This window comes from Ailuropoda melanoleuca, chromosome 10 (assembly GCF_002007445.2).
Source record: "Ailuropoda melanoleuca isolate Jingjing chromosome 10, ASM200744v2, whole genome shotgun sequence".
In the NCBI taxonomy this organism is placed as follows: domain Eukaryota; kingdom Metazoa; phylum Chordata; class Mammalia; order Carnivora; family Ursidae; genus Ailuropoda; species Ailuropoda melanoleuca.
Window position 1 is genome coordinate 683,172 of NC_048227.1, and position 21,506 is coordinate 704,677.

The following is a 21,506-nucleotide window of genomic DNA, read 5'->3' on the forward strand; positions in this document are numbered from 1 at the left end:
AAAAAAAAAAGTAGCAACTGATATGTTTTTTTAGAGAGTGGGAAACTTTCTGCTTTTTGGAGCGGAGTTGGTCTTTATGTTAAAGTGGCTACATACTAAGTCTGTTTATATGATTTGTTGTTGTCCAGATTGTGTATTGTTCTGCTATTTTAACTTTTTATATGTAAAGAACTAAAAATAAGAGAGAATAAAGTAATAAATTGGTGGATATAATCTTAAAAAAATTAAATTAAATTAATTTAGGCAAATGGACATCTTTATGATGTTGTCTTCCAAGAACAAGGCCTATCTTGCTGGTTTGTGTCTACTTTTATGTCTTTTGTGTTTTAAAGTTTTGTCCACTCTAGATCTTGCATAGATCTCCTTGGGTTTATTCCTAAGTATTTTATCTTTATTGCCATTGTAAATGGGATTTTTCTCTTCCGTTATATCTTCGGATTGTCGTTTATGGCAATGAAGGCTATTGATCCCTGTGCGTTAGTTTTGTATCTTGTTACCTTAAATTCCTGCATTGTTAGAGGAGCTACAAACATTTTATGATCTTACGGAAATTATGTCTCACGTCCTACTTTAGTGAGCACCATGTTACAGAGATCTGAGATACTGCACTTGTCTTCCCCTTTCCTCAATGTCTCTACTCCCAAGAACTCAGTCTGGGCCCAGTGCCAGGTCTTCATTCCCTCTCCCTCTCTCCCACCCTGTGATTTCATCTGTTGCCATGGCTTTCCATCCAACCATATGCCAATGACTCTAAATCCCGTTTCTGGTCTCAACCTCACCCCCTGGACTTGCTTACCCACCTGCCTACATGGCTTCTCTACACAGCAGTCCAGTAAATATCTCAACCAGAACACACTCACAGCCCAACTCTAGATTCTTCCTTTCAAACCTGTTCCCTTGCTCACCGTGCCATACGCCCCCCCATCCTAAATACCACCAAGAGAAGCAAGGTGCTGTCCCCACTCCTCTCTGCCTGTCACCCTGTACATCTTGTTAACAGTGACAGGCTTTCCATGTCTCCCTTCCCCAACCATTTCAGGGCTCCACAATCTCACACCCAGGTTACCCACTCTGTCTTCCGAATGCATTCTCCACCTCATAATGCCCAGAAATACCCCTTTAGAATGTGGATCAGATTACTGTATTATTCATTTTGAGGATAACACGTTTGTAATTTTTTAAACGCATTCTCTGTCTAACATGGGGCTTGAACTCACGACCCTGAGATCAAGAATCACCCGCTCCACCGACAGAGCCAGCTAGGCGCCCCTGATGTTTGTAATTTTATTATTTCACTTTTTAAAAAGATCTATTCATTTATTTTAGAGAGAAAGAGAGGGTGCCCGTGAGCAGGGCGAGGGGCAGAGGGGGAGAAAAGCAGACTCTGTGCTGAGTGTAGAGCCCAATGCGGGGCTTGATCTCAGGACCCTGAGATCATGACCTGAGCTGAAACCAAGAGCCAGCACTTAACCGGCTGAGCCACCCAGGTGCCCCCCGCCGTTTGTAATTTAAACATTCCCTCAAGGATTCCTCAGCAGCCCATGGCCTCATAGCTACTCTCCACACTGGCCAGGCGGGAGCCCGATGCCTGTCTCATAACTAACCCCTATAATAACGCAGCCACACAAGTGACAACTTCAAGACAGGAGAGCACAGCAAGTCCGTGTGTGTTGTATTTCTGTTGTTGCAAAATCATCCCTTGGGCTACAGAAGAGGCGGTTTTACACATAACAGCTCTGGTATTCCTCACCATGACGGAGTTTGTACTTTTAGAAGCAAATGCACATTCAGGCCACCTTCGCTACTCTTCAGAGGACTCCGACAAATCAAAGCAGCACGGGACGTGGATGCTGGGGGAGGCTGTGGGGGCGGGTATGGGATGTGTTTTCTGCTCAATTTTGCTGTGACACCTGAAACTCCTCTTAACCAGTTTATCAAGTAAAAAAAGTCAAGTCACAAATGATCCTGCCCCAGGCTTGTACTTTAAATAAGTAACCGTCGGGAAACACGAGGATTCTACCCTGGCCCTGGACTTTGCCGCGGGAGTTCAAACCCGCACCTCAGGCCCGACTCCTGCCAAACACTCCTGAGCGCCCCCTACAGGTCTCTGGTCTCCATTCAGTAAAACTTCTTTCCTAAGTCACAATGATTTTCCTAATTCAGGGAAAATTACAGCAATACTGTTTTCTCCACTGTCGTTCTTCCTACAGACTCCATCTTACCGTTGGATGCTGGGCTGGATTCCAGGACGTGGTGCACCTGTTCCTGCCCGCTACTGAGGTTACGGGGGCCTCCAGCTGAGCGGGCTCCCGGCACATACACACCACCACGGCGGGGTTCCAGGGTCCGAACAATGTTGAGAACCCCTGCTTTTGCTAAACCCTGCAAGCATCATGTGAGACAGCGGGGAGATGGGTGGGAGGGCATGTGGCCCCAAGAGACCAAAGAGTCAGCCTGCGGCCAATGCTCTGTGGTTGACAGCGCAGGGCAGCGCTGGGGGACCGGCCTGCGTGGGAGGCGAATGGTGGCCATGATCTCATATCTGGGCCACCCGTGCACCAACAGCTGTTCACTCTACTGTTCTCCGGCACCCGTGACTTTCTGAGCGCTGTGGAAACGGTGGCCCTTCTCAGTGCTCTGTGCTCCCAGGAGTGTTCACGGGAAGGCAGTAAGGGAGACACTGGCCCATAGATACTCTTAACGCACTTTCTTCCTTCTTAAGGTTGAGCCAAAGCGAAGCTATGTACACAAGTAGCTTTACTTCAGTTCAGAATGATAATCTACAGAATGTAAAATTAACCAACTGCCCTGACTCTTGGCATGTTTTCTTTCTTTCTTTCTTTTTCTTTCTTTCTTTCTTTCTTTCTTTCTTTCTTTTTCTTTTTTTTTTACTAAAGACCATTTTAAATGGTTGCTTTTGTAGTATTTATTCTAAGAAAATCTTAGCTGGTGATGCATTCTAAGGAGATCTCATCACCTACAACAGGCGTGTGTATGAACTCTCCAACTGTGGGTTTGGGTAGGGCTCCCCCCTAACGTCCTAATGAGAGGCAGAGAGCGAAGGACACACTCGGACAAAGAATTTAGAAACCAAAAGCAAACCACCTCTTGCCACAGCTGGACACTCTCCTCCCCCCTGCACTTTCTACACTCGGTACCGCCATTACGAGTCTTTACATCATTTCAGGAAAACACAGCAAAGCAAATCAACACCCACCTGGGGAATGTTCCCGGCCGACCACATAGAGAGTTTGGACCCGTTTCCCTCAGCACGCTCCCCAGAACCACCACCGCCGCCTCAAGACCTCTGCAATTTTGGAAGAAGGCCAGCGACCCTCTCAGCCGGAAGCTTGGAGAACCACAGCCATTTCAGCCACTGACCTATTTCAGAGCCTATTTTTAGAGTTTGGTCTTAGGCTTCTTGCAAAGAATGAATATGGAAGGTTGATTAAAAGATACATTTAAAATATCCCCAATCCCTCCTATAATGGATGACCTATAAACACTGACGTGGGCTGATGGCTATTGGGTCCACTCTCCCTGTGACACTGCACCTGACTTCGTCAAAGCAACCTTCCCAGCAGCCCTCCTCATCGTCCAGACGGAAGGCCTCTGGTGACGCCTTGTGAACGTCCGATGCTGCAGCTCACACGCCACTGGGCAGGCAGCGGCCAGTCCTTCCAGGCTGCAGACTAGACGCCGGACACCAGGAACGATGGGCAGCCTGCCTCTGGGCCTTGCCCAGGAACAGCTGGCTGGTGCCAGCCCAAGGGCAACTCGGGAAAAGCAGCAAGAGGTGCTAAGTCTCAGGTGGCACCTGTCACCTGCTGACTGTGGGCCCAGGTGCCAAGACAGGAGACTTGGGGCACTCATGTTGCGTCTGTCCCAGGCAGCGAGAGAAAACGTCCAGCGTATCCATTGGCTGTCACTCCCCACATCAGCCACAGATTGGAAAAGGTAGGGGTGACACCCTCAAAAGGTTGGCTTTTACGTCACTTGTCCGGGGGAGGAGCGGGTGGTGGGTTCTCGGGCTGCGCAGAGGCCCCAGGACAGAGCGTGAACGCCGGAGTGCCCACGCCCCTCTCGGCGAAGCTTCGGGTTTCCATCGGAGACATCCAACCTGAGCTTCTGGGGACCCTCTGCCCCGGAGGGGATGCTGAAGAGCAGGGAACCCACGGCACCTGTTACTCGAACGCCACGCACGCCCAGTCACACCCGTGGCTACTGTTTGCAGGTCAACTACAGCCAACAGGTTACTCAGTTTGCTCCAGAAGGCTCAGCAAATGGCTGAGCAAACGCGATCCCATCCTGCAACTCTGCAGCTCCTTCCACCGCCTGGTGCTTCTCAAACATTTCCACAGAAGCACCCCAACAGATAAGGACAGTGAACCCCTTCCTACCCCGGACAGAAGAACGCAGAGCACAAAACTGTTACGTTTTCCTCAAAAATGCATGCAAACTTTCAACACTAAAAAAATGCACTGTGCTGGGACACCTGGGGGGCTCAGTGGGTGAAGCGTCTGGCTTCGGCTCAGGTCACGATCCCAGGGTCCTGGTATCAAGCCCCATGTTGGGCTCCCTACTCAGCAGGGAGTCTGCTTCTTCCTCTCCCTCTACTGCTCCCCCTGCTTGTCCTCGCTCTCTAGGACAAATAAATAAAATCTTTTAAAAAATGTAATGTGCTAACGTTAATATCAGCATTTCCCACGGAAACTTGTACACTGGCGGCTTCTCCATCCCTTGGCCACAGACTCTTGGCGCGTCAAGAGCAGCTCAGCGGCACCTACACGAGCAGACTCCCTTAGCTTAAATTCTTCAAATGGATGGTTCTCAGAAGAAGATGCTCAACTTTGCTAATTAAAGACATACTAGAATATGGTGACACCATGTCTTCATCAGATTAGGAAAAAATTAAATCGGCAGTTGCTGAGGGCTTGGTAAAACTGATGATGTTGCTACGACTTTTTGGATGGCAACTTGGCACTTTTTTTTTTTTTAAGATTTTATTTATTTATTTGAGAGAGAGAGAACAAGCAGGGAATGGCAGAGGGAGAAGGGAGCCTGACACAGGGCTCAACCCCAGGACCCTGGGATCATGACCTGAGCCACAGGCAGGTGCTTAACCGATGCTGAGCCACCCAGGAGCCCCAACTTGGCACCTTCTATCAGAACAGAAACATACATCCTCTTCAGCACAGGGACAGTAACACCAGCAAACCCCTAACAGACGGCCCACAGCCTGGCACAAGGACCGCAACCCAGCCAGTAGCCGGCCAAATCACGCCGCTGTGGGGGGACGCACATGGTGGGCAGGAGGTATGCCAGTGCCACCGGATGGGACACAGCAATGAGTCAGTGCTGTGGGGCAGGACGAGGAGCTGGGCACCTGCACCTTCCCAAGCTTTCACATCCCTTGGGGCCCCTGAGTGCCCAACACAGCGCTGGAGGGAAGGTACAGAGAGCTCTGAGTACAGCCACCCCCTCTTGTCCGCATTTCAGTGCCCTCGGTCCCGCGGTCTAGCAGCTGCCGCCCCTCTCCTGACACAGCCTCAAGTCAGCAGTGGACTAACGCTCCATCACAGGCCTTCACCTCACTGGGAAGGCATTCGATAGTCTCACACCATTGTTAAGAAGTGGGGGGGGGCAGGACAGTAAGGAACTCCGAGGGAGACACACCACTCCGGTAACTCGTATTATATTACATTGTTACGGGCACACCTCGGAGGTCTGGGGTCGGTTCCAGACCACCACAAGAAAGCAGACATCTCCATAAAGGGAGTAAGTGATCTTTGTGGTTTCCAGTGCACATAAAAGCTGTCTATGCTACCCTGTAGTCCGTTAAAGTGTGCAACATTAGGTCTAAAAACCAATGCACAGACCTTAATTAAAACACTTTGATAAAAAATGCTTTCCTCGAGCTGAGTCGTAATCCCTGATCACAGATCACCATGACAAATTATTAGAAAGTCTAAATATTGCAAGAATTACCAAAACAGGACAGAGAGACAGAAAGGCTGTTGGAAAAACGGCACTCACAGACATGCTCACCCCAGAGCTGCCACGAACCTTCAACTGGTAAAAAACACAGGATCTGTGAAGGGCAAGAAAGCGAGGAGTAGCAAGCAGTATGCCTGGATAATTGCAACTGGTCTTTTTCACCAGCTGTAGTTCATCTCACTGTGCCTAATTCACAAAATTAAGTTCTACCACGGACTGTACAGGGAAGATTGTATATGCGGACAGTCCGGGGCAATTCACAGCCTCAGGCACTCACGGGGGTCTTGCAACGCACCCTTGCATTAAGAGGGGACCACTGTACGGTGCCTAAATTTTCCCATCAAATCCAAAGACAGAAGCACGAGCGCTCATAAGCTGACCATTCTTCCCGATAAAATGTGGGGTTTTGTCCTTTAGTTAAGATGACCAAGAACAGCACTATCCAATAGAAATAGAATGCCAGCCAGCTGCCTGGGTGGTTCACTCAGTTAAGCATCTGCCTTCGGCTCAGGTCAGGTTGCTCCCTGCTGAGCGGGGAGTCTGCGTCTCCTTCTCCCTTCGTAGAGCACGCACGCACGCTGTCTCTCAAACAAAACAAAAAACCCCCCGAAACTGTTTCAAAAAGAAAAGAAGTATAATGCCAGCCACCTACCTGTTTCTGAAGTTTCTAGTAGCCACAGTTAACACATAAACACAGGTCAGATCAACTTTACTGCTTTATTTAATACATCATATCCAAAATATTAGCATTTCAACAAGTGAATAATAATTTTAATAATGACATACTTTACTTTTTCGGTATTGCCTTCAAAGCTCAGTGTTTTAGACTCTCAATTTGGACATTAAATTTTCATGAGAAAGGGCTGACCTGTATTTTAAATTTACAGTTGAAAAAACAGACTTCCATACCAAGTTCCTAACATACTGAAGTTTTCTAAAAAGTGCATCAACTTAATTGCCTTTAAGTTAAATACAACAAAAAATCCGATCCCAGTTGGGCCAGCTGCACCTCCTGTGCTTCATAACCTCTGTGGCTAGTGACTGCGTCCCGGACAGCAGGGGTGCAGGGGGTGATTTGTCCAAGTGGGGTCCCCAGATCAGCAGCATCAGCTGGGAACTTGCCGGAAGTGCAGATTCTCAAGGCCTCCCACACCCACAGAACCAGAAAACTCCGGAAGTGGGGCCCAGTGCCCTTCAGAAGAGCCCTCGACACAATCATGAGCACGCGGAAGTGTGGGAACCACTGGTCCAGAACAAACACCCCCAACTAAGACAGCCACAGAAAGAGTTTTGATCACCTATTTGTGGAATGGAAACTGAACAGAAGCCCCTCCCCGCATTGTGCTTTGAGGCTCGGAAACCAAGAGCAATCGCCTGGATTTAATTAATCCAGGAGCAAGGGGAGGTCTGGATATACAGGTGGATGACCAGTGGATTAAGATCAGGACCCAACTCAAATGACATTTTGCTTCACTGTTTCCCAACGCCCAGGGTCGCAGGACATGGGGCTCTCTCATGGACCAAGTCTGTCAGTGTAAGCCCAGCACCTGAGTCTGTATGGCCACAGGGCTGTCCTCTCAGTGGAACAGGGGCTGTGTGCAGGGGCCGCCTCTGAACAAGGCCCCTAACAAGGTAGGCCCACAGCCTCCCACACTTTCCAGGGCTCAGGTACCTGTCACCACGGAAGCCACAAGATGAAGATGGGGTGCAATCAGCTGTGTGGCTGTGTAAGTGACAGAGGCTTCCAGAACACGGGGTTCTTGAGGGACTCAGGCAAGGGCAGAGCTGCCCTCTCATCTGGCACACTCCGATCCTTCAATCTTTATGTCACTTTAATTGGGGGGCAGGAGGGAGGAAGAAGAGGTTGACAGAATAGCTTAGCCTAACTTGGAATATTAATATCCATCCTTCTGTTTATTTTGCCAAAATCTGTACATTTTACTGGAAAAGTTTAATGGTCCTGTTTGCCATGAGGAGTACAAAGGCACTAGAGCACAAACGCTGCCTACCAAGCCAAAATAACACGCAGAACAAGCTAACGTGCCCGTGTGGCTGACAGTCACGTCATCTCTTTACTTTCCACCTGAAAGATAACAAAAGAAGAGCTTATTTTTTAGGTCTGTCTTGATTAACCAGGAGCAACTGATCATATAAAAGCTCTAGGCCAAATCAGGTATTTCAGAAACCCAGCTCCAAAACTGTCACCGCTAGATACGCCCCGCGCTGGAATGAACTGCGCTGGTAATTTGGGGCTCGAGGGAGCGCACATCCAGACCTCCTCTCACCCTTCCTTACAACGAAGCCAATGGAGCACGTCATTTCAACTGGTCAGTTATGAACTGCACTGCAATGACTCTTCAGCGCCTGCCCCTCGGACAAGAACCACCGCCCCCGGTACAGAGCACCCGCGTTCGTGCACGCCATCCGGACCCGTACCTGAGTCGCTGAGCCAACCAGCTGCTGGACAGCATGTTCGACGCTCCCGACGGCTTGGATTCAGAGGCCCTGGCAGCCGTGCACCTACACAGAAAGGTCAGACCCACAGTCACCGACGCCATCATCGGCTCACCTGGAGAGCCACGTGTGCAGCGATCCCTCTGCCCGGTTCAGCCCAGACACGCGAGAAACTACCAGCAACTAAAAGGTAAACTTACGCTTCCACGTTCCTTCAACAGCTGGTTTAAGCACCTGTTTTTACTGACTTGAGAAAGGTGCTCTCGGTTATACCACTCGTGAATGGGTTGAACTGTGTCCCCACGAAATGAGACTAAAAGTCTTAAACGCTCAGGACCTCAGAATGTGATGTTTGGAAGTAAGGTCATCACAGACGTCACTGGCTGAGACGCACTCAGAGTGCACAAGGGCGGGACCCTCATCCAGTGTGACTGTGTCCTCATAAAAAGGGGACATCTGGACACAGACACACACGGCAAACACAGATGATGGACACAGAGCTTGGGGGGGAGAGACGCCCTACCACCGAGGAATGCCAAAGACTGCCGGCGACCACCCATGGCTCGGGCGTGGCCTGGAGCGGGCTTGTCCCTGAGCCTCGGGGAGGAGCCAGGCCCGCCACACAGCGTCCTGGACTTGAGCCTCCCGAGCAGGGAGACTGTGAACTTCTGCTGTTTTGGCAGCCCCAGGAAACAATACAACTAGAATCCAGCTTTAATTTAGAATCCAATTTTAATTTAGATTATATTCATCCAAACTCCTACAACCAATACTTCACCTCAACAGCTTAGTTCGGTACAATGCTCAAAGTTGCCCTATCCCCACCGCGGGGGTCAGGCGGTCCCACCTATGTTCCTACATGAGCAAGCACGTCAGAGCCAGCCTCTCTTCTCACCCGGCTGCGCCGATGGGGCGGCCCCCGTGCTTGCAGCTGTGATCCAGAGGGTGTCTGTGCCGAATACAGAAACTGCCACCGCACTGGTCACAGGCCACCCGCAGCATCTCTTTCTTCTTGCACCCCTCTTTTGAGCACCGGTACGTAAAAATCTGAGAAAGCAAGAGTTGCGTCAATAAGCAATTATTTAACAAGCCCCTTGTAAGACTACCGATATTTAAACTAAAAATGATTCTTAGCTACAGGGAACGAAGATGTCAAGATTTCATTCAAACAGCTGCCAGGAAAACAGGTGAGTACGGAGGAGATGGGAAAGTTTTAAAAAATAAACACAAAAGCAGCATATTAAGTTGGGAATTCATGTGAGATGACTGGAGGTGTTCTCAGCCAAAAAAACCCCCACAGAACCCAGCGGAGTGAGGACCGGGGACATGGAGAGAAGGAGGCCAAGCCTGTGGCAACGTGCCCAGTCCCGCAGAAGGTAGCTGGCTCCAGGGGCTCTGGAGACATTCCAGGAAGCTGAAGTATCTACAGTCCCTATACCCATTATGTTATTGGGGTTGGGGGTTTATTATGCAGGCGGCGGTGGGGGTGGGGCGGAGGGATATAAATTCCCAGGCACTGCAGACTCTGTGAAGTAAGGATGTTGGCCAAAAGGTACCCACCTAGAAGCCCGAGGGCAGCCCTCTGGCAAAGACGGGCAGGCACAGGCTGCCTCGAGCGAAAAGAGCATGTGCACACGGCGCAGGCAGGCAGGGCGCCTGCCCTGGGGTGCGGGGGTGGGAACAGGGGACAGGCTTGGGTCACAAATCTGGGGTGAGCCAAGAACAAGGAAGACCTTCTCAATTCAGGAGGAAGTGCAGCTGTGGTCTTATATAGGCAGGGAGGTTTTAAAATAACTCCCAGAAGGATTGGAGGCCAAAGCCTGATGGTACACGGCAAGCGTGGGGTGAAGAGAAGGGGGTTATGGAGGGGGACTGGGGTTGGCTGGTTAATAAAGGGTTTGGAGTGCTAGGCTAAGGCATACAGAGCTTATTCTCGCATGTTGGAGACTGAGAGCGGCAAGCAGGGGTTAACAAGACTTAGGCTTATTTACTGCAACTGTCGTGTATTTACCGTAACATGACCCGGTAGTTCATAACTATAAACCAGGATCCATGACTAGAAACCGGGATTTAGACCTGATGAAAGACAATTTCCTGGAGACAAGCTCCTTCAAAGTCCCCGTGTTTATTTTGGAGAGCAACAGGAGAGGAAAGAGGGAGCGGGACATCTCAGAAAAACCACCTGAGTAACCTGCTAGGGCCTTCAGGAAGGGCAAGCCACAGAGCTGGCCGACACCAAACCCAGGAAGGCCTGAGCGGCTCTGAGACTCCGCAGTCCAAGGGCAGAGGGCACACATTACGTGCCATCCACCGAGAACAGGTTCAGTTTGAATCTCCCTGGACTTCTGGTTAAGGAAGGAGAACTGAACACATGTAGTGGCTCTGACCTCTCCTGAAATACAATGAAAATGACAGGAAGTAGATTCTGTGAAAAGTCCACAAGGGCCAAGAACAAGAGGGAAAAAATCCCAAACAAACAGCTACAAGATTTTAGGAAAAAAAGCACACAAACAATAATGAACCTGGCAGGTACAAGAAAGCCAAATTGTAAGCTGGTGGGGAAGGTCAAGAAGCACCCCTATTCATGAAACAAAACCCCCAAAGCTCAGAAATCGGCCGTAGCAGCAGCTCAGTGTGCCGTGGGACCACAATAGAAGTGGCTGCGAGTCTGAGAAAAAGACTTGCAGAGCTGCACGTGAGCCCAGCAGAAGACGCACGCTCGGCAGAGGGTCCGAGAGAGAGAGAGAGAGAGAGAGAGAGAGAGAGAGATGCTGGCAACTGGCAGGACGAGCACGAGAAACACGGGAGGGGCACTCAGAAGGCAGCAAGGACTTCACGCTCCCTGAGGAAGACATGGGAGAGCTCTCTCCATCTGGCTCCATTCTGGAAGCCAGAGCGTGCTCTCCAGGCAGGGACCAGAACACCTCTGGGGAATCCGATTAGCCCAAGAGAAAGACCTGAAATCACAGAGCAGAGAAAGTGGAGTGGACAGATAACCCGCAGAGTCCACGCTGCCCCCACCGGGCTGCAGACTGACATGCCAGGAGGACGTTCACCGTGATGCAGGAAAAATACCCTGGACGCAGAGTTCACAAGGAAAGAAAACTTAGGGAGGGAAAAAAGGGAACCTATCCAGGGGGTCCAGCACCCAAGGGACTGGAGTCTAGAGGAAATCGAAGAATCCAAGATGGCATTTCAGATGGAAACACTGGAGTTTCCAGTTTGGAAGGGTCCACTGCCTCCCTAGCACGACAGATGAAGATGGAGCTACACCAGGAACAGTCAATGAGAGGCTTCCAAAATCTGGGACGAGGCTGGGAAAGGGAGGGGTGGGGTGAGGAGAGAGCCTCCAAGCTGCCAGACAGAAAACTGGTCCCACCATGGACCAATGCAGAACAGCTGGGAAATTCTCTAAAGCAACAGCAGAAACACGAAAACGAACCAGCGCTTGCAAATATTCACACAAAGATGTCAAAGCCAGGCTGCTAAGCAAGGAAAAACACAGAGTGAACACCCAGCAAGATACACGACCTTCCACTTATCTTCCATGGTCCTTCCCAGGGAGAAAGTGGGGCATATGCCTCCCCCCAAATAAGGGGAAAACTAAGAAAGAAAAACACAAGACACAGGAGATTAGGGGCACCTGGTTAAGGGAGATAGATGGAGGAAACCAGGATCTAGCGTAAGAGAAATGCAGAGGGGATCTCTCAGCTGTAGAGACCTCATGCTGACCCAGGAGCACATGCCACGTCTGCTGGGAGGGCGGGGATGGCAAGAGACGTGGCTGTGTAAGAACAGGGGGAGAGGAACTCCATGCTCAGCCCGCACTGTGGTAAACAGGTAATGCCCAAAACTATAGGCGAACAAGCAAACTCAAGAGACAACAACACACGCGCTTGGAGAAAAAGGAAGTACCTCAAACAGACAAGACTGGCTAAGAGTTGAAAGCACCTGCTGTGGAGAACAGGGGCCTCCCGCTTTTCCTAACATGATTTACTCCAAATGAACACACGTAGAGCTTTCACAAAGGTACTCACACTACAAAAGCAAGAACACCAAATGTTTAAATTCTATGTATCCTTCCACATTTTCCTGGGAGCAGCTGAGGAAAACTGCACACTGATAGAATGGTTCTAGAAAGCACATTAACTCTCCAACTTGAGAGAAGAAGGTAAGAATTCTATAAGGCAAATCCCAATACACACTCTAATATTCAGAGTATGTTCATGTAACTGTAAGAACCGAAGCCATCCCAACATGGGAAAACACGGACACATCACTAAGGTTTTATTTTGTACACAAATGATTAGGACTACAGATCATATTTATATAATCGACCTTTGCCCCCTAGGGAAAAACCAACAGGCACACAGAGGATATAATTTGTCCTTACCTTCTCAGTCTTCCGAGGATGATAGCTACAGTCTCGATCAATGTGCTCACCAACCACCATATCTGGTATCTCCCCCTTTTTTATTGGGACTGGGTTGTTACAAAGTGGGCACACTGGGACCTGAACATCCTAAAAATAATGATATAAGAGGATATTTCAGATTCAGACAATCAAAACTCACAAAAGAAAAAGGTATGACGGACGGTACAGTGCGCTGAAAATCACACAGGATACATACACTGATCTCCTGACCACTCATTAGAAGGGGACACTGTTAACACAAAGGATTAACAGTAAGGCAACCCTACAGATTCAGGATAGAGCTGCCGAAGGTGGAATCCAGTGGAATGTAAACGTGACAGACTATTAACCAACCAACTGTGGAAATGACCCTGAGACGATCAGTAAAAGGCAGCCAAGGAAGTTGGTGAAATCGATCTGGTCTCAGGGCAGCAGGGCTGCCTGTCCAGCACCATCTCAGCGAGTGGTGAAGCAGCCTGAACCCCTCAGAAAGGAGAGAAAGAAAACGCTGGCCGTAAAGACCCTCTGGTTCCCGTCAACTGCCAACAGCCTATCTGATTCTTTTGTGGCTCTCACACGCAGGGAGACTCATTCACCTGACAAGTCAGCACACAGCTCAGCTGAGCTCTCAGGTACCTACATGAGCATCCAAGCCCAAGACTGGGGGGGCTCCGGAGGGAAGAACAAAGCACCCAGCAGCTGCATGCCCAGCAGTTACAAAACCGCAGAGCCAAGGCAGGAGCTAAGGAAACTCAGCTCAGCAAGAAAACAGAGGTGACAGCTGACATCCAAAAGGTAATCATAGAATAATGGGGCCTACTGTCTGTAGGGTCTGAGCTGAGGGGTCACCCAGAAGCACTCCCTCCATTGACAAGTCTGCCAAATTGAACAATAAAGCATTACTAGTGCTCTCTAGCCAGACTCTCCCTATCTAGACACTTGGGGAGGTCAAGCCAACAAATAAACTGGGTAGTGTGGCCTAGTCATCCGGGCCTGGTAAATATGAGTCACCCTCCCCCGCCCCTCATGACGACCTAGAAAATGCTGGAAGGTCAGACCCTGGCCAACACTAATGAAAGCATGTAATAATGCTAAGTCATTCATGCTTCTAACTGCCATCCTAGGGAAGCAGCAGTACAGATACAAAGAAGTTACTAAAATGACCTCTGAACCACCGGAAACAAAGTGAATACAGGCTGGGGGCCACCTGCAAAGCCAGTAACAGAGACATCACGCTTTTGGACTCACACACGTTGGTTTTCTTAGAGTCCTCTTCATCCTCCCGTTTCTACCAGGTACTATTTACCACTAAATAGGATCTCAAGGCTGCAAAGTTACCCAGATAAGCATTTTTAATACCTCGCAGATTAGATACCTTGTCAAGTATTAAACTATTTCTTGCACTTCACAAAGACACTGCTATGTTTTTCCTCAGCATAATGAATCAAAGGAACGGAATATTTTAACATGCAAAGTACGCTTTGAAGGTTTGGATACAACAATTTGACTTCGAGAGCCCCTAAAAATGAAAGCTGTTGCTTTAGAGCTGTGCCATCCAGGACTGCCTGTGATGGCAGAAACGTGCCACATGTGCACAGTCCAATACAGTAGTTACTGGCCACATGTGGCTGAACACCTGGAATGTGGCTAGTTGACTGAGAAACTGGATTTTAAGTCTTATTTCATTTTAATGAAATTACTAGCTATATGTGGCTAATGCCTACTATTTGGACAGCACAGCTTTAGACAGTGAAAAATAGACTCTTTGGAATAAAGTATGACAAATTACCTTCTTGAATGCAAAGGGACATTTATGTGCAGCACAAGTAAAATGGTCTTTACAGAAATCTTGTTTACATGCATCACATTTTAAGGGAAGAAAATCTAAAACAAAAACACAATAACATTTTACAGATTATGACAAAAGAATTCTAGGTCACATTAAACAGGTATTTACCTACACTGAATTCTCTATGCCTATCAAATATACCCTTGAGGTACCACATGTGAGAAAAAAAATTGGGGATTGTGAATTTCACAATGCCAGCAATACTGAAGAATCTATAAAGCTATCTTTTTTTTTTTTTTTAAGATTTTATTCCTTTTAGAGAGAGGCCGGGGGGGTGCAGGGGGGCACAGAGAGAAACTTAAGCAGACTCCCTGTTGAGCAGGGCTCCATCTCAGGACCCTGAGGCAAAACCCAAGAGTCAGACTCTTAACCAACTGAGCCACCCAAGCGCCCCTATAAATCTATCTTTTCAAAAGAGATCCATCCCATGTAGTATCACAAATATTTAAGCAGCACACTTGTATCCACTTGGCCTTGGTCCTGGTATCTGGCCTTCAGCAGATGCTGAATGACAACGCGGAAAAGAACCTGCACCGCAGGCCAGCCTCCCAACACTCAAAAGCCAGCAGAGCCAAGACCCAGAGAACGGCTAATTAATAAAATGGCCAATTCTCCCTGACCAAACTGCCAACAAGACACACATTTTCTATCAACATTCTCTTACAAGTGCTTACCTAGCTGTTTGCAAGTTTTTTCTGAACAATGCTTCCCCAAATCAGGGAACTCCATTATGAGAAAGTGTCAAAAACGCAGATGGCAGAGAGATGGATCACCTACAAGAATGAAAATAGTTAGGAAAGAACGATGGCCATAATTTCAGTCCCCAGAGTCCATAATTTAGGGCTAAGAAAATAAACAAACATGCTCTGTGGGAAGCATTCAACCCCCGAGTCATCCTGGGACCCTGCAGGGCCCTAAAGCATCACAGATTCTCTCTGCATTTCCGCAAAGAGAAAAAGGAGCTTGAGTACAAGTAACAGCTCCCTCAGAATCCACCCAATGATGACAGCGACTGTCTTTCGGTCCTTTAAATTCCTACTTGAAAAAGCTCACCCGGAATTCAGTTTTGCTTGAAACCATTCTGACTCACGTTGACAAGGTTTTCCCACAGTCAGGTTACACAAATGGCTGCAAAAAGTTGGGCCACAATTTCACAGAGTGGGTATACTTGTTGATATACACAAAACCGTTACCAGGCGCTAAATCACGTTAGTTGACGACGCGACCCCGAAGAGCTTCAACTCTGTCCCTGCTGTTCTCAACTCCCTCAGGCACGGAGTCTTACTTAACACTTGCTCCCTAATGACACTCAACCTGGCGCTGATGGGGGAGAAGGGCGAGCACTTAACTCAGTGGAAACCAGGCGTACGAGGGGTGAAGCTACTGCACTCGAGAGGGAACTTGGGTCCCTAACAGGGCCCACGAGATCCGTTCCAGGACCTAGCACCACCCACAACCGTCTCAACAAGTCCCTCCCAGAGATTAGGTCTTGAGAGTCCACTCTGGGGAGGGTCTGCCATGCTGTCCCCAGCTCCCCTCCGCTCCTCCCCTCGGGTCGTGGTTCAGAGAGTCACGTCCTCCAAAGGGGCCTTCGCCCCGACCGTCACAGCTTCCCTATACCCTCAAAAGACGCGGTAATTCCCGTCCCAGGACCCACCCACTCTAGCCCCAACCGCAGACGGCATCTCCACCGCCCGCGCCACGGGACGCAGGATCGGGCCCAGCCCTGGACACAGCAGCGGTGGGAGCCCACAGTCGGGGGCTCGTTCGGCTAGCACCTGAAGCCCTCCCCGGCGTGCGAACCCGGCCCCGCGCCCAGCCCCCGGCCCCGTCCCCGGACCTGGCTCTCGTCTGGCGCCCGGGCGGCTGCGATGGCGAGCGGGAGGCGGCGGAGACGGGAAGCTGGATGTGTCTTCCAGCGGTCAGCCGCAGGGGACAAGACCAAAAGGCCTGGGAAAATGGGATCCGACGGGTCGCAGCACGCCGTCGGAGCCCGCGGGAGAGCGACGCATCGCATATCGCCGATCCCCCGGCCATTTATTCGCTGCCTGGGGCTCAGAGAGCAGCCGCGGCCCGTACCCGCCCGGCGCGCCCCGACTACGTCACCGCCCGGCCGGCCAATCTCGCCCCGCTGAGACTCGGCGTTCCCGGCGCGCCCCGAGACGTCAGCACCCGGCCGGCCAATCCCGCCGCCGCCGCGACCCCGTCGGTCCGCCCACTCCTCACTCCTCCGCCTCCCTTCTCGAACAGCCCGGTCACTTCTCGGAGCCGCTGAGTCACGGTGAGGCGACCGCGCAGGCGCACTCGGCCGGCCGTGGGGCGCGGGAAAGCTGAGTCACGGCGGCGAGGCCGCGGCGGTGTGGAGAGGCGGCCTCGCGGGAACCCGCGCTGGGAGAAGGCCCGAGCCCGCGCCGCAGAGGGGCCACCGGGAGGTACGGAGCCGGCGCGGCCGGGCGCCGTGGGCGCGGAGGGCGCCCCGAGTGGGAGAGAGGGCCTGATCCGAGGGAGAGGACGCCTTCCGCCTCGACGCAGAGTTTGTCTGTCTCCGCGTCGGGGGCTCTCCGGGTGCTGCCGCGTCCCTACGGGTCCCGTCCCCGCGGTCCTCTCACCGTGTCCTCTCGCGTGTCTCCTCCCCGCGTCCTTTCACGTCATTCCCTCCCCGCGGCCCCTCACCGTCACTTTACCATGTCCCCTTACCTGTTCCGTTGCACCTTCCTGCCCCCTCCCCCACCACATGTGTCCGCAGTTGGCTTTCTGTCTCGTCGCGTGTTATCTTGAGAAGTCCAGCGAACTGAATGAGCGGGTGCTCTGGGGTACCTGGCCGAGTTCCCGGGGAGCCTCTGGTCGCGTCCAGCGTCAACCCCTAACCTTCTTTTACGAGTGTTTCTGTTTAAAAGACAACTTGCGCTGATATGTTGGTGTGTTCGCACTGAACTCATGGCCAGCAGAGCTGTAGGTCGTGCCTGTTCTGTAAGGGGCATCCCAGCCTCCCGGTACTTAGGAACCTGGACAGCATTTAAGCACCAGCCTGAGGGCCACGGGAAACGGCAAGATTGCCACCAGAAAGCTCAAAAACGTGAAGACCGTAACGATAAATAGGCTGCGGAATGGAAGCTTTTACCGCATCAGAGCTGAAACAAGAAAGAAGGCAGGCGTCCTCTTGCCCCACCTTGGCTGGAAGTGCGTTTCGCAGGCGACTCAAGTTTTTTGCCGCTCAGCACATGTTGGCGAATGACTGCTGAAGTACCACGAGTATTGATTTTGGAATTATAAATGATTTTAGCAGATCGGCAAATTCACAAATGCGGAATCCACAAATAACAAGAATCGTGTGTATTTGTACATGTACGTACCCGTTTTCCTTAGTCTTTTTCTGAACCATTTGAGAATGTGCTCCAGACATGATACCCCATCACTCTGAATATTTGCGTGTGTATTTTCCAAAAGCAGACACTCTGCGTAACCATTCTGTAACCGTCCACCTGAGGAAATCAGTATAAAACAGTATTAAGGTCCAGTCTACAGACTCCATTGGATTTTGCCAACTATGTCAATGTGTCTTTTTCCTTTCTGCTCCAGGGTCCCATCCATGATCATATGTGCAGTTTCCTCCATGCTGGGACAGGTCTTCCTTCTTGCCCCTAATGGTTTTTATTAAAGACTACATACTTATACATATGAGATGTCTCAGGGTCTATGGATGTTTCCTGAGGACCAGATGCAGGTTATGTTTCTTGGTAGGAATACCACAGGAATGGTGCTGTGCTATACAACCCATCTTACCGTGGGTGTGCTCATCTGGATTACCTAGTCCTGTAGATGTCTGCTAGGCTTCTCCTTTTTTTCATTTGTAAATGGATTAGTATTTTGTAGGGAGATAGTCCAAAATTCCGCCATTATTTTATTCTTTATCAGCCTTTGCCTGATGACTTTAAGTTCTAGCAGTGATTTTGCCTGGATCACTATGATCATTGCCAAAGAGTGCTTTTTATTTTTTTAATTATTTTTTTAAAGCAAACTCTACACACAGTGTGGGGCTCGAACTCACAACCCTGAGATCAAGAGTCACCTACTTTACCAACTGAGCCAGCCCGGCACCCCCCAGATAGTACTTTTTAAAATTTCCATTGTTCGTTTCACATTTATTAGTTGGTGTTCTATAAGGGAGAGGCTTCTTTGTTATTTATTTATTTCTGTCAGTTTGGACTTGTGGATTTCTTTCTTATTCAGTGGTCGTGCTTTATTGCTGTCCTTGTTCATTTTGATGGCCAGAGACCCATGTCTAGCTGGATTTGAGCCCTTCTGACATGTCCCTATCATCCTGTCATTCTTTGCTCCCTTGCTGTTTATCCAAGGAGCTTTGTTTCTTTTTAGTGGAGGGTGGTATTTAGAAATCAAGATTTGAGGGACGTCTGGGTGGCTCAGTCACTTAAGCGTCTGCCTTCAGCTCAGGTCATGATCCCAGTGTCTGGGATCAAGTCCCACATCGGGCTCCCTGCTCATCAGAGAGCCTGCTTCTCCCTCTGCCTTCCGCTCCCCCTGGTTGTGCATGTGCTTGCTTGCACTCTCTCTCTCTGACAAATAAATAAATAAAATCTTTAAAAAAAAAATCAAGACTTGAGTGTATGGTGTGCTTATTGCTACTAGGGTGTCATTGCTTCTAGGCTGCCTCAGTGGGCATGGGTCAGGAAATACATGTATATTTGTTCATGTAAACATACACATGTATAATTGTCTATACTTATGTATATGTTTTTCAGGAAAACATTCATATCCTTACCTTCAATTCCAATTTGACACCTCAGGATTTTTGGAATCTTCTCCTTTTGTGTTTATAAATAACTTCTCCAGCAATAAAAACCCAAGTTTCATTATTCTATTTTCTTATTTTTCAGTCTATGTATTTATTTGCTTACTGTAACAAACCACTCTGGCCATCACCTCCACCTCCACACCTGCTTTGTGCTCACCTCCTCAGCACTCCATATCCTTGAGCAACTGTAGGCACTGCTTCCACAAACTCCCTCCCCCTTCTTCAAGTCAAAATCCAGTGCCAGTCAAAGCCTTCAATTTTCTTCCAGAACGATTCTTTAATAGAAGATAATTCACTGAGGAAGCATAAATACAAATACAAGCTTTTAAGATCATTGTCATTTGCGGGTCAAAAATCACATATGTATTATTACTTTTTAACAATCCTAGTGCAGAACTTTGATTTTTCAGGTCTTCCAAAAATACAAATACCCACTACTTCACTGCTGTAGACACTCAGATTTCCAAAAGTCAAGAATGTTAAGTGACCAGAGTGTTAAAAAATAAGTTACAATTAAATGAATCAATTACTATTAGGAAAGTGGGTTAGATATTGCCTTTCCTGTAAATTTTATGCCAGATGTTGAAGTGAAAAATCTTTAGATCCACATAGTCCCAGATTATCTAGGTCTTGCTACAGCCAATTATAACACTAAAATGTAAAGTTTTATATTTGCATTACTGGGTTTTAGAGGAAAAACCCAAAGTCTTCCATAGAATCAAATTTGTCATGCTGCAAATTTATAATTTTGCACTTGGTAGTGTTTTTTTGCTGTAACAAATTACTGCAAATTAAGTGGCCTAAAACACAGACTTACTATCTTACTGTTTTGGAGGTCAGAAGTTGAAAATGCATCTCACAGGCCTCAATCAAGGTGTTAAGGCAGCATTCCTTCTGGGGGCTATAGGACATACCTTCCATGCCTTTTCAGCTTCTAAAGGTTGCCCGTGATCTTTGGCCAATCACATCACCTCAACCACTACTTCCATTGCCACATCTCATCTGACTCTTATTCTCCCCCTTTCACAAAGAAGGGTTGCATTGGGCCTGCCTGTGCAATCCAGGATTGTCTCTGCACTCAGGGTCCTTAGCGTGAGCACATCCGCCCTTTTGTCATGTGAAATAACAGATTCGTGATTCCAGGGATTGGGACATGGACGTTGGGGTGGGGGGGCATGCATTAGGCTGCCTACCACAGCTAGTGACCACAACGGCCATAGGAGAAAAGATTACTTTTTTTTTTCTTGAGAGAGAGAGAGAGAGAATCAGAACCTGACCTAGGGCTCAATCTCAGGACACTGAGATCATGACCTGAGCAAAAATCAAGAGTGGGATGCTTAAGTGACTGAGCCGTCCAGGTACCCCCAAGATTAAGTTCTTTAGAATAAGGTAAAATGTTATAATTTTTCAGTGTTACACTTTCATCTCCTTTTCAAAATGTAAAAAAGTATTTAATGAAAAAATCCAAATTTTGAATAAATGTTTTCAAAACAACCAGACTCATAAATGAGTTTTTAACCAAAGAAGAAAAATGTAACTGGATACTGTCTCACCTCCCCAGACACAGACACAACAATCACATGTGTGCACACATACATGGATGGGCATTTGCATGCCCTGTGAGAACCAGAATTCGCCCACAGCATGAGCTGGCACGTGGGGAGTGTCAGGAGATGTGCAAGTGGACACCCAGAGGCTTTACCAAGAGTGCACTTGGTCTACCTCTGCTGTTCTTTTTAGTCCTGATCTAGCTAAGACCATACCAAATTGTTGTGGGAATAAAAGATTATGAAGTCAGATTTGTAAAATGCAGCTTTTGCCATTAACTGAAGTCTGCATTCATACAAAAAGTTGCCACCAAGAAGTTAAGTGACCTCCAAACGTCTAAGCTTCTTACCACATCAAGATTAAGGGCTTCCCAAGATGTCCTCTGAGAGCTGCCTGTGGTCAGCAGGGAAGGAAGGACCTTGTAATATTCA

At 48.9% G+C, this 21,506-nt stretch overlaps 1 protein-coding gene across 3 annotated transcripts; it reads right to left on the reverse strand.

Annotated features, from left to right (window-relative positions):
* Positions 1-6,703: 6,703 nt before the first annotated feature.
* ZFAND2A (zinc finger AN1-type containing 2A) lies at positions 6,704-16,908 on the reverse strand. 3 transcript variants are annotated; one of them, XM_034669668.1, is made up of 8 exons: positions 16,555-16,908; positions 15,768-15,842; positions 15,389-15,487; positions 14,655-14,749; positions 12,845-12,973; positions 9,347-9,498; positions 8,434-8,517; positions 6,704-8,080 (listed from the first exon to the last, which is right to left on the reverse strand). In XM_034669668.1, exons 3-8 carry the CDS (start codon positions 15,441-15,443, stop codon positions 8,062-8,064), a joined length of 534 nt encoding a protein of 177 aa, XP_034525559.1. In that variant the 5' UTR covers positions 15,444-15,487; positions 15,768-15,842; positions 16,555-16,908; the 3' UTR covers positions 6,704-8,061. The 3 variants fall into 3 exon arrangements, with proteins under 3 accessions (XP_034525559.1, XP_034525558.1, XP_034525560.1); XM_034669667.1 differs by lacking the exon at positions 15,768-15,842; XM_034669669.1 differs by lacking the exons at positions 6,704-8,080; positions 8,434-8,517; positions 15,768-15,842 and having other exon boundaries at positions 9,343-9,498.
* Between the last annotated feature and the right edge of the window lie 4,598 nt (positions 16,909-21,506).